The sequence below is a fragment of the Psammomys obesus genome, unplaced genomic scaffold (assembly GCF_907164565.1).
Source record: "Psammomys obesus unplaced genomic scaffold, mPsaObe1.curated_primary_1811, whole genome shotgun sequence".
Classification (NCBI taxonomy): Eukaryota; Metazoa; Chordata; class Mammalia; order Rodentia; family Muridae; genus Psammomys; species Psammomys obesus.
In genome coordinates, this window is record NW_026590062.1 from 1,920,468 (window position 1) to 1,933,144 (window position 12,677).

The 12,677-nt window shown below is 52.5% G+C and overlaps 1 protein-coding gene across 1 annotated transcript; it reads left to right on the top strand.

Moving 5' to 3' along the window:
* Nucleotides 1-1,012: 1,012 nt before the first annotated feature.
* Tfip11 (tuftelin interacting protein 11) lies at nt 1,013-12,676 on the top strand. Its single transcript, XM_055606173.1, has 14 exons — nt 1,013-1,091; nt 2,153-2,349; nt 2,633-2,850; nt 4,257-4,410; nt 4,652-4,808; nt 6,131-6,258; nt 6,959-7,111; nt 7,976-8,503; nt 8,583-8,689; nt 9,256-9,424; nt 9,849-10,092; nt 10,457-10,599; nt 10,895-11,060; nt 12,272-12,676. Exons 3-14 carry the CDS (start codon nt 2,642-2,644, stop codon nt 12,625-12,627), a joined length of 2,514 nt encoding a protein of 837 aa, XP_055462148.1. The 5' UTR covers nt 1,013-1,091; nt 2,153-2,349; nt 2,633-2,641; the 3' UTR covers nt 12,628-12,676.
* The last annotated feature ends 1 nt before the right edge of the window (nt 12,677 follows it).

Below are 12,677 nucleotides of genomic sequence, written 5' to 3' on the forward strand. Positions count from 1 at the left end.
CAGGACACAGCCTTTTACCGTTCTAGAAAAAACTAACCTGTTCCTGAACCCAAGACGGCATCAGACTATTATCTGGAAAAGTGTAAGATGAAATACGCCCCTTTTTGCTGGGCACTGGTGGCGCCGCACTCCAGAGGCAGATCTCTGAATTTGAGGCCAGCCTGGTCTACAGAGTGAGTTCCAGGACAGCCAGAAGTACAACGAAAAACTCTTTCTTGAAAAAGAAGCAAGCAAAGAAGGATGTCCCCTTTCCGCTTTAGCTGTTTATCACAGCAACAGAGAAATAACTAGAGCAGAAAGGGAAATAATAAAAATGCTTCCCGGAGAGAATGCTTGGGCGCTCCTTCCACCCATGCATTCCTTAAAGTGTTCCAGGTCCACGCTGGCTTGTCCTAAAGGAGCCGAAAAGGAGGCGCTTAGTCCATAAATCTGCTGTCGTAGAGTCATTATATTTCAGAAGAAAACAGGAACAGAGGTTGGGAAAGGAAAACGGATTTATTAACAGTCTGGCCACAGGTGCCTAGAGATTAAGTTCTGAGGTTCCTTTGCCTTTCCTGTTTACAGTTTTACAGAAAAAATAAAACAAAAGCCGATTACTCTGCAATGACGGGAATTTGAACAGAGAAATCTCTCCCGGCAGACAAGCTCTTTCTCTGGGGTTAGGCCATTAACCTTTTCTTCTTGCAACACGGAGTCCTGAAGATATTTTAATTATTCAGGGTCCTCGTGACAACGACAGTCTGGAATCGGCGGTTCTATCCGGGGGTGGCTTTCTTGGGCTCACTCCTTCACGGTCTTTGTTGACTGAGACTCTAGTACCTGAAAATGGAGTGCCCTGGGACCAGAAGTCCACACGGCCTCAGTTCCGTTGAGAAACGGAAATAGAGCAAAGCGGGCTCACCAGCTTTTCCGTTCCGCAGACCCGACCCCTCTAGCGTTAGGTCGCTGCCGGGGCAACAGCGCGCCATTTCCGCCATTGGATGACGTTGTTCCGGCGCGCCGGCAGGCTACATCCGGGTTTCTGCTAGCAGGCTCCTCGCAGGCTCTCGGACCCTGGAAGGAGGCTGTGTGGATCGCGGTCGCTGAGCGAGGTGAGTGGGCCGGGGTATGGTGTCCGGAACGCTGGCTGACCCTGCGCGGCGGCGGCCCCGTGACCTCCCTGCACCCGGGTCTCTAGCCCGGCTCGCTGGGGGACCCAGACCAGATGAGGCACTGGGACCAGCGAGCGTGTTCGGAGGGTCTTCTGACCTCTGTGGGCTTTCCCCCCATTTCTTGTGTGGGAGAGGCGATGATATTTTACCCGTGGGCCCAGGGCCTCCTGCCTCCTTTGATAACTTTGCACTCAACGTGCGCTCGTAGCTGAGGTTAGAACCTGTTGAGGTTACCGGTGCCTAGTAAGTTGTGGAGTGATATTCGTAACAGCGGGCCAGTTTCGCCCTGCCAGAAGTCCCGGACTCGCTTTGCTGGAGACGTCAGTCACTGAGGCACCTGTACGCGATGGCGTCACGTACTTAGGACCTTACTGTGCAGCGCACTGTGTTGAGGCTTTGTATGAAATATCCGCGTACAGAGACGCTGCTAGAGGTGGGGTTTGCACTCAGGCTGGGTTGTTAATTGTTACTGATTTTCACAATTATTCCGAAGGATTCACTTCTCAGTCTTGACTGGTAATGATGGTGAACCTGAAGCTGACCATGGGGCTGAAGTAGAGGACGCCTGCTTTCTTTTCTTCGTTTTTGTTTTGAGACAGGATTTTTCTGTGTAACAGAGCCCTGGCTGTCCAGAAACTTGATTGTAGATTAGGCTGACCTTGAACTCAGAGATATGCCTATCTCTGTCTACATAGTGTTTGGAGTAAAGTCTAGGTGCTCAAGAAACACTGGGAACTCAGCTTTTGTTGTTGTTTTGAGACCAAGTCTGACTGTAGCCCTGGCTGGCCTGGAACTCACTGTGTAGATCAGGCTGGCTTTGAATTTACAGAGATGAACCTGGCTCAGCCTTCTGAGTGTTGGGAGGATTTTTTTTTCTAAAGTATCATCTTAATAGTCCTTACAAGCTACTTCTGAATCTGACTGTAGTCACTGATACAGTTTATGAGAGAAAGCTGAAGAGATACTTGGGTAGAACAGTGTGTTTATTCCCCGCCTTTTAGGTGGAACTGAGCAGTGGCATTCATAAAGACTGCAGCTTTTCAGTGCCTCAGAAGCTGTTCAGGTTTGGGAAGGAAACCTTCAGTCTCATGAAACAGTATTTCAAAAACGTTCTGAAGTTTCCCTGGGAGTGAAACGCGACTAGATCTAACTCTTGCCTGGAGAACAAAAAGGACCAAGGTGCCCACCTGGTTCTGAGGTAATCCCGTGATGAACCCTTACTTCCAGTCTGTGGTGTGCTTGATGTTTGACTCTGCAAGGCCAAGGCAGCCTGACTTTTTAAAACCATGTGGACTGCAGGGACTGACTTGTCCTACTTTTTGCAGATCTGGTAACTTTGTCCTATGTTTTATGGCTGCTTTATTGAGCAGCAGCATAAGGCCAATGGGTTTTTTGTTTTCAGGAAACAAGAATAGAGACTCGTGAGGCTCTTCTGCTGGCCCCAGGTTCTCACAGTGCTGTTCTTCTCCCCCTTCCTCTAGAGACTGGCCATGTCTCTGTCCCACCTGTATCGGGACGGGGAAGGCCACCTGGATGATGATGATGACGAGCGTGAGAACTTCGAGATCACTGACTGGGATCTCCAGAATGAGTTCAACCCCAATCGGCAGCGTCACTGGCAGACCAAGGAGGAGGCCACCTATGGGGTGTGGGCTGAGCGTGATTCGGATGAGGAGAGGCCGAGCTTTGGAGGAAAACGGTATTGTCTGTTGGGCTGCGTGCCCTGGCATAGAGGAGTAGGGGACGCCTTCCTGAGTCCATAGCTACAGCATCCTGCTCTGTGATACTGAGCTGGGGTGGTAGGTTCCTCCTCAGCAACTGCTGTGTGATGGGAGCACAGCTACTTATGGATAGAGAAGTGCTAAGCCATCACAGGCATGGCAGCTTTGGAACCGTGTCCAGGTCAAGGAGTGCCCTCACAGGTGCCTTCAGGACAGGGAGGTCGAGAAGGTCACTGTGGAGACCTTGTTGGCTGAAACAAAGATAGAAAACTGAGTAGGTCCACAGGGGAAGTGTGGTAGTACAGGCTGGGCTATATACTGTCTCACAAAAAAAGGAAAAAGCATGTGTCCCCACACTTGACTGCAGTCAGAATTTTTTATCAATTTCACTTAGGATTTTTTTTTTATCTATCTGAATTTTTCTGTTTGATTTTTACACTTGAAGTTGTATCTAAAATAAATGCGGTGTATGTGTTCTGCTGGAAATTGGCCACATGCATGCTAGGTAAGGGCTCTACCCCTCTGAAGCAAACACTGAGCTAAAACAGTGTTTTCAGTTGTAAAATGGACACCCAGTGGGAAGGCTCAGAGGTTTGCCTGCAAGCCAGGCTAGCAGAGTTCAGTCAACAGACCCAGCATAAAAAGAAAAAGGGAAGAACTGCTCCACAAGGTTATCCTCTGACATTTTTTGAAGTGTCAAAGAGAAGTAAGATCACTTCATCATATTTTGAATTTATAATCAACTCTGTTGACAGTGACAAATCTCCAGCTATGTCAGCTACATATTTGAATTGAACAGATCCCATAAATGTTAAATGTGGGCTGGGAGATGACTTAGCAGCAATTAAGATTGAATGCTGCTCTTGCAGACCTGAGTTCAGCTCCCAGCACCCATGTCAGGCAGCTTGCAACTGCCCGTAATTGCAGCTTCAGGAATCTATACTTTTGGCTCCTTGGGCACCCACATCGTCATGTGTGTAATATTTTTGAAAATATTAAATATAAGATTACTGGAGTCCTGGTTTGAGTCCTTTTGGCATTTGGACATAAATAAACATATTACTGCCTTAAAGTGGATTCCAGGGCTGGAGAAATGGCTCAGTGGTTAAGAGCACTGTCTGCTCTTCCAGAGGTCCTGAGTTCAATTCCCAGCAACCACATGGTGGCTCACAACCATCTACACCCTCTACTCCCCTCTTCTGGTGTGCAGGTGCACATGCAGATAGAGCACTGATGTGCATAAAATAAATAAATAAAATATAAAAAAAAAAAAGTGGATCTCATGAGGGCCCTGACTATATGAAATTGTCTCGTGAGCAGTTTCCAGGACAAGGTACTGCAGAGACATTCTCTAAAGACCTGAGGGTTTTGTGTATGTCTGCAGGGCCCGAGACTACTCTGCGCCTGTCAACTTCATCAGCGCAGGACTCAAGAAAGGGGCAGCTGAAGAAGCAGACTCAGAGGACTCTGACGATGATGAGAAGCCTGTTAAGCAGGAGGACTTTCCGAAGGATTTAGGACCAAAGAAGTTAAAGACGGTAGGTCCTTCAATAGAGCTTCCAAGTGCACCAATGAGCTTCCTCAGGGCACCAATGCAGAGGCTTCCTGCACAGGGCAAGGCCCAGTGGACAGTGAGCTGCGCCTGTGGGTCCTGCAGTGTCCTTCCTGCTCTGTGTCACTGACGTAGCTTTGGTTCTCATGCTGCTTTTCATAATGCTTGCGCTCCACTAGATTGTTCTCTTTTTCTTTCTCCCCCAAGCTCGTCTTTTTTCTTTGCAGGGTGGCAATTTTAAGCCCAGCCAGAAAGGCTTTGCAGGAGGAACCAAGTCCTTCATGGACTTTGGCAGCTGGGAGAGACACACGAAGGGGATTGGGCAGAAGCTGTTGCAGAAAATGGGCTACGTCCCTGGTCGGGGCCTGGGGAAGAATGCACAAGGTGAGGCTGAGGCCCAAGAAGAGTGTGTGTGTGTGTGTGTGTGTGTGTGTGTGTGTGTGTGTGTGGCACAGGGAGGGCTCATCTCATCAGCCTGCTTCTTCCCTAGGAAGCCCTTCAAGTGTCGGTGATGTCCTTGGTAGATGGACAGGTCCTGAGAGGATGCTTAAGCTCAAAACTAAGCAAAAGGCTGTTAACTCTGCAGCTGGGTTTGGCATCATTGGCCACTTGTGCCCTCCAGCTGCTTGGCTTTCTTAAAACCCAGGTTCAGTATAGAACTTGGTTAAGTGGGAATGAGAATGCTAGGGTCTAAAGTGGCTGCACACACATATCTCTGTGAGCCTGGTGTCTCTAATGAAGAAACTGCTAATGTTTCAAAGTCAGACAGTCTCACCTACTGCTCTAGGTTTTGCCTGGCAGAAGTTTGACTGCTCCACAGTTGACTTTGTGGCCTTCTAAAAGCAGTGTCCTCAGCTCCCTGTGGCTTGTAACCTGCCCTTCTGTGACCACTTAGATGAGCCTTTTTGGGCTCTGAAGGCTCAGCTCTGCATCCCTGCTCCTGTGGCCTTTGTTCTTAGTCAGCATCTTGGTGTCAGGGAGGTCAATGCGTGGCACAGAATGGCAGCCTTTGCCAATTGAAGATGCGCCTGTGCTGCTGGCTGACAACCACCCATGTTGTTCCCTGCACCAGCCCTATTGAGAAGCAGCCCCTTGCACACGCCGCTCACCACTTTGGCTCAGAGCCACAGGAAGCAAGCACTCAGCTTTTTTTTTTTTTTTTTTTTTTTTTTTAGCAGGAACTGGGTCCAATCAGAAACGCTGTAATTCTTGCCTCAAGGCCACCCGCATTGATCTCAGGTGGTGCTGAACATTGTCCTAAGGTTTCAGCGATGCTGAATGAGGAGATGGAAGGAAAACCTGGGGAGGGGCAGGAATCCTCTTGAACGTGTTGTGTTCCTGTCCATTTCCAGGGCCTAGCCATACTACAAAAGTTAATTGCGGCAATGTGAGCCCCTTACCAGCCCATGGCTGTCCTTCAGCCAGTCAGCCCCCTGAGTTACTGTGCTTGCTGTATAGGCTTCTGACACCAGTAATGGACAGTAGAGTAGGGCTGAATCCTCCAAAGCGGTCTATTTTCCATTCACCTATAGTCTCCAAGGCCAGAAGTGACCTCACTTATCAAGTCCCAGGGGTGTGGCACTGTCCTGAACACAGGGAAGGGCACCCCTGTATGGTGTGTTGGTGGGGTGAGGCGCAGGAAGTGTTCTCATACTTGTATCTTCACATAGGTTGCTGAAATCTGAAAAATCTCTGTCCTTGTTCAGGTATCATCAACCCCATTGAAGCCAAACAAAGAAAAGGCAAAGGAGCTGTGGGTGCCTATGGCTCAGAGCGGACCACTCAGTCTCTGCAGGACTTCCCTGTGGCCGACTCTGAAGAGGAGGCTGAAGAGGTAACGAGGGCAGCTGTGTGGCTGGTTCATGGCTTAGGCCATTCCAGGCACTGTTATTCACAGGTTGTACATGCTGTGGGCCTTTGGGTGTCACCATGCCAACTCACACAGAATGCAGAAACAGCATGAAGGGTTGGGAAATGCAGGCCCTACCGGGCTCAGTGTACAGCCGATGACATTGCTCTTATAGGCTGAGGTGTGTGTGAGGCAATGGACAGGGTGGGGAACAGAGGCATGCTGCTGTATGGTGGGCTGACGGCAGAGCAGGCTCTCCTCAGCCCAGAGATGGCCTGGGGAGAGCAGGCACCATGCTTTCTGAACAGCTGCAACTCCAGCTGCTTGAGAGCAAGGCAATGACAGGTTAAATCAGTGTGAAGGGGGACTGACTTGTAGGGTGAGCACGTCCTCACTCACGCTACCTTCATGCTAACACAGAAATGCTCACCATTTTTGTGGAGCCCTGCCCGGTAGGGCCAGCATTTCCCAACCCTTCATGCTGTTTCTGCATTCTGTGTGAGTCCACCGAAGAGCAGCAGAGCCTCGCCCTTTGCTCAGCCACCGCCATTGGCTTCTCACACCTGTACTGTGTAGAGATGTTGGGGAGTGGGCCTTGGTGGCTGCAGGCCTGCTGCGGGCCTTGATCCTGGCTGCTGTGGAAGAGGCTTCTCCCATTGTCACTCACTGTCTCCCTCTACCTCAGGAGTTTCAGAAGGAGCTGAGCCAGTGGAGGAAAGACCCTAGTGGGAGCAAGAAGAAGCCAAAATACTCTTACAAGACCGTGGAGGAGCTGAAGGCCAAGGGTAGGGTCAGCAAGAAGCTCACAGCGCCTCAGAAGGAGCTGTCCCAGGTCAAGGTATGAGGATCTCTTATGAGGTCCCTGTCCATTGTCTGTGCATATGCATGTGCATGCATTCGTGTGGGGGGCGCGGGGGTGGCATATGTGTGTCCATTTCTCATTCCAAAACAGAATCTCTCCATGTAGCCCAGGCTGGCCTGGAACTCTTAGTGTATGCTGGCCTCAAATGCTCAGTTGTCCCTCACATCCTGACACTGGGATTCCAGTACAGCACTGCTTCTTGGTCCTGACCCTCTGCCCTTCAGGGTACAACAGCGGTCAGGCACACAGTGCTTGCATTTGTCCAGAGCTAAAGTGCAGCGAATTCAGTAACACTTCTAGCAGCACATTCCAGGCCCTGGGTTCCACCCTTGTCACTGTTGAACACTCTACCTCTCCATGCAGACTGTTAGTGGTGAGCACAGCTCCCCACCAGGAGCCTCTGTGCAGCCTATGGCCTCCTTTGGTTTGTTTTCTCCATAAATTCATTTGTAGATAAACTTTGCTGTTTGAGACTGAGGCGAGGGCTCCTGGGAGGAGGGCAGTAAGACGAGGGAAAACAGCTGACGTCTCTGTCCTTTAAGGAGTTCTGATGGACCCACAACTGTCAGGCCTGTCAGTTGTGCATGAAGTGAGATTTTGGAACAGCTGGGATGGTGGTGAAATCCTTCCTCTCTATGATGGACACATGGTGTTGCTGTAACTTTCCAAGTAGCTGGACAGCAGCGGTGGCAGCTGCTCGTCACTGCTTAGTGTGAGATAGTGTGCCAGCTCAGGCCTGGGTAGGCAGCTCTGCTCCATTAGCGGAGCTCTTACACTTGGCCAGCGCCGTATCCCTGCCCAGCGGTGGCTGACAGATGGCGACCTGCCTCTCTCTCCAAGGTGATCGACATGACAGGCAGGGAGCAGAAGGTGTACTACAGCTACAGTCAGATCAGCCACAAGCACAGCGTGCCTGACGAGGGAGTGCCCTTGCTGCCGCAGCTGCCTCCCACAGCTGGCAAGGAAGCCAGGGTGCCGGGCTTCGCGCTGCCGGAGCTGGAGCACAACCTGCAGCTGCTGATTGAGCACACGGAGCAGGAGATCATCCAGAGCGACCGCCAGCTGCAGTACGAGCGGGACATGGTGGTCAGCCTGTCGCACGAGCTGCAGAAGACCGCCGAGGTGCTAGCGCACGAGGAACGCGTCATCTCCAACCTCAGCAAGGTGCTGGCCCTGGTGGAGGAGTGTGAGCGCCGCATGCAGCCCCATGGCGCCGACCCCCTCACGCTGGATGAGTGTGCGCACATCTTTGAGACGCTGCAGGACAAGTACTATGAGGAGTACCGCCTGGCCGACCGTGCAGACCTCGCTGTGGCCATCGTGTACCCGCTTGTGAAGGAGTACTTCAAGGACTGGCACCCCCTCGAGGTGAGCTGGGGCGCAGCCTGCTGCTTGGGCTGGGGCATGGCTCCTGAGGTGGCAAGGCTGATATGCTGGTATTCTGCAGGATGGCAGCTATGGCACCCAGATCATATCCAAGTGGAAGAGCCTCCTGGAGAACGACCAGCTGCTGTCTCACAGCAGCCAGGACCTGTCCTCAGACGCCTTCCACAGGTGCCAGGCCCCACCCCCACTGCATGGCCTTGCCTCCCAAGGCGCAGGAATCTTGCTGAAGGCTGGAGGACAGCCATTCTCCCCCACTGACTGCTCCACACTGGCACTGTTCTGGGCTTGAAGGCATGCTTGCTCACGGGTCTGTTGAGCGTCCTGAGTGTCCAGGAGGTGGGCTGACCCTGGGAGCACCATGAGCAGCTTTCGCCCACAGTGGAAAATGCAGACAAGTGAACAGGCATTGCAGGGTAACAGTGAGACCCAAGGAGGCAGGTGTGGAGAGGACAGAGGTGTCTCAGGAGGGGCCATTCAAGCTGTGAGCCCGAGTGTGAGAGGTGCTGTGAACAGAGGTTCTTGGTGGGAAGGTACCCGATACCCTGTGCTGAAACCATTCACTACATGGTCCTGCCAGTTGTAGCCCCACAGAGGAGCCCAAGGCTGAGCGCCAAGACACCTTGGGAGCCCCAGTGGGGACTGGCTTGAGGTTTCCTGTGAGGTCTGTGGGGTGGCACACTTAGAGCACTGGGAAGCCAGTGGTGAGGCTGACCAGCCGCCCTTGCCTCTCACAGGCTCATGTGGGAGGTCTGGATGCCTTTTGTTCGGAATGTGGTTGCCCAGTGGCAACCCAGGAACTGTGACCCGATGGTAGACTTCCTGGACAGCTGGGCACCCATCATCCCGGTGTGGATTCTGGACAATATCCTGGACCAGCTCATCTTCCCTAAGCTGCAGAAGGAGGTAGGCAGAGCTCCGGCACCATGTCTCCATCTGTGTGCTGCTAGACGCCTGGGACTCAAGGACTCTTGTCAGCATGGCTGACGTCCTGCAGTAGTTCTAGCCTTTTCCATAGTACACCTTCCCTACCTCCCTCAAGGCGGAGGTCATTTCTCAGTGCCTTTGGTGAACCTGGAGCCATGCTGAGGTTTAAGTTGGTGGCATGAGTGTTTGCTTTTCCTCTGTGGAGGGTCCTAGAGTTCAAATTGTCTGCAAGGCAGCTTGGCTACTTCTGTGCCTGCCATTTACCTGCACGGTGGCTCTTGGCCTCCACACACAGGACTGTGGCTCTTGGTCAGGACACACAGAGCTCACCCTAACGACAGCACTGGTGAGTCCTGAACTGTCCATGCGCTACATTGTTCATCCTTCTGCCCTCATCCTGCAGGTGGACAACTGGAACCCCTTGACAGACACTGTTCCCATCCACTCGTGGATCCACCCATGGCTGCCTCTCATGCAGGCCCGCCTGGAGCCGCTCTACTCCCCTGTCCGCAGCAAGCTGTCCAGTGCGCTGCAGAAATGGCACCCCAGTGATGCCTCAGCCAAGCTCATCCTGCAGCCCTGGAAAGAGGTCTTAACCCCTGGGTCCTGGGAGGCCTTCATGCTTAGGAACATCGTGCCCAAGCTGGGTAAGGAGCCAGGGTCATGGCGGCTGGGTGCAGCTTACTCAGTGTCCCACTGCAAAGGTACTGCTTAGGGGAGAGGTGGGGCCGGAGGGCAAGCAGGGCCTGCCTGCTGTGTGTTCACAGCCGTGACCAAGGTCTGCAGTGAGCACTTGGGGTTGTCTCTGCCTTGTAGTTTTCCTGATGGGGCTGGCCTGGGTGTCAGAACCAGAAAGCCACTGGCCTCTTAAGTGCTTGTGAATCACGGGGAGTTCTTTCTGGGTAGAAGGAAGGAGCAGACTGGAGACCGAAAGGTCTGTCGGAGGGCACTGTGTACTTCCATGACTCCTTCCTACTGCAGAAGCTGAGCTAGGGACCATCTTTCTTGCAGGCATGTGCCTGGGTGAGCTCGTCATCAACCCCCACCAGCAGCATATGGACGCCTTCTACTGGGTGATGGACTGGGAAGGGATGATCTCTGTGTCCAGCCTGGTGGGGCTGCTGGAGAAGCATTTCTTCCCCAAGTGGCTTCAGGTGGGACATGGTGGGGTGGAGGGGAGAGCCCCGAGTCCTTGGTACTCACTGCTGTCTGGGCACAGTATTACCTCGTCTCAGCTCACAGAACCGGTCTGGGATAAGATTAAGGCTCAGTATATTTAGGCCATAGGCTGGCTCCAGAGTCTACTATAACTGCTCTATGCTGCAGCAACATGACCCCTGTAGTGTGGACTGCTGGGAGGAGCCACATGGGGACACTGCTCCTGCAGCTGTGGTCCAGCCCCCTATCCAGTATGTAGCCAGTGGTTTAGTGTCCTGTATTCCTTGGCAGGTGCTGTGCTCCTGGCTCAGTAACAGCCCCAATTATGAGGAGATAACTAAGTGGTACCTGGGCTGGAAATCCATGTTCTCAGACCAGGTACTGGCACACCCTTCTGTCAAGGACAAGTTCAACGAAGCCCTTGACATCATGAACAGGGCTGTGTCCTCCAATGTAGGTGAGTAGGGTTGCTGTTGGGGATGTCCTGGCCCTGCTTCGTAAACATGACATTGACTCCCATTTTTGGTAATCTGGGAGGCCACTTTAAGTATCACTTCACTCTCTAGACAGTGTCCAGTGGACCTAGGAACTCATGGCTCACAGCACGCCCTGTGACAGATTGACAGGAGCTGGGTCTGACTCGCTGCTGTGCACAGACAAAGCCTGGTAGTTGCTCCTTCTCAGAGTGATGTTCTGTGCCTCTGAAATAGTGTTGGTGCCTACTTCCTGGGCCACAGAGGGCTGAACTCAATGTCTGTGGCCCTCGGCTGCTGTGTCCTTGTGCACCACTGCTCACTGTCGAGGCCCAGGGTTGAGGTTATACAGGTCACAGTGCTGAGCGATAAGTAGACTGAGGTGTTCACAGCAGAAGCACAGGGTCTAGCCCACTTAGCCTGGTGCACACGGGCCTGGCCCTCTCCCTGCTGTTTCAGCTCTTGGTGAGGCTCAGTGCTCATGGAGGGTACATGGCTCCATGGCTCCAGAGTGGCAGCTGGGATGGGAATTGCTATCTCCTTTAACCTGTTCCCACTTCACCCACCCCAGACCATGATGTTCCCAGAAGTGGTTGTTCCTCGTACCCCCACAGCTTAGCATTTGCATTACCCCATGATCCTTCAAGTCCACATACCCTAAATACCTTTTCCATTTTTTCATTTAAGTTTTTCATCTGTGTTTGTGTGTCTGGTGGGGGTGTTGTACACAGGAGTGCAGTGCCAGGGGAGGCCAGAAGAGGGTAGAGATCCCATAGATCTGGACTTAGATAGCTGCGGGCCATCTGAGTGGGTGCTAGGAATTGACGTGGATTCTCTGCAGCACATACATAATGCAAACTCTTAACCAATGAGCCATCTCTACAGCCACATTTTCCATTCTTGGAGGCCAAGGGAAAGTAGAAGCAGTGTAGGCCATTGCTCACCTTGTAAATGGTGATTTTAGGGGTCCACATCTCCTCTGATACTGACAGGTTCACTTCGGTATTTGCTATCAGCCACGTGGTTCCCAGACCCGCTTGGTGATGCCGACTCCCCAAGCATGCACTGATCATGTGTCAGTGCCTGTGCCCTTAGGCAGAGGTGCCTCATCGAGTCACACACCATGTCATCACAACACACACGTTGGCCCTGCATCCCTGGAGTCACGTGTCCTCACTGACCTCCCTTCTTTCAGGAGCCTACATGCAGCCAGGTGCAAGGGAGAATATTGCCTACCTCACCCACACGGAGCGCAGGAAGGACTTCCAGTACGAGGCAATGCAGGAGCGCCGGGAGGCTGAGAACATGGCACAGAGAGGCATCGGTGTGGCTACCAGCACTGTGCCCATGAACTTTAAGGACCTCATTGAGACCAAGGCGGAGGAGCACAACATCGTGTTCATGCCCGTCATCGGCAAGCGGCACGAGGGCAAGCAGCTCTACACCTTTGGCCGCATTGTCATCTACATTGACCGGGGCGTGGTGTTCGTGCAGGGCGAGAAGACATGGGTGCCCACCTCCCTGCAGAGCCTCATTGACATGGCCAAGTAGACACGGGGGCCACGCCAGGCAGGTGTGAATAAACAGCACTTTAAACGAGC

Bases quoted from the DNA above. Each gene is read 5' to 3' on its own strand.
- Tfip11 (XM_055606173.1), top strand. From the start codon at position 2,642: ATGTCTCTGTCCCACCTGTATCGGGACGGGGAAGGCCACCTGGATGAT. The intron at 4,809-6,130 runs GTGAGGCTGAGG...GTCCTTGTTCAG, and splicing joins CCTGGGGAAGAATGCACAAG to GTATCATCAACCCCATTGAA. The intron at 9,425-9,848 runs GTAGGCAGAGCT...CTCATCCTGCAG, and splicing joins TCCCTAAGCTGCAGAAGGAG to GTGGACAACTGGAACCCCTT.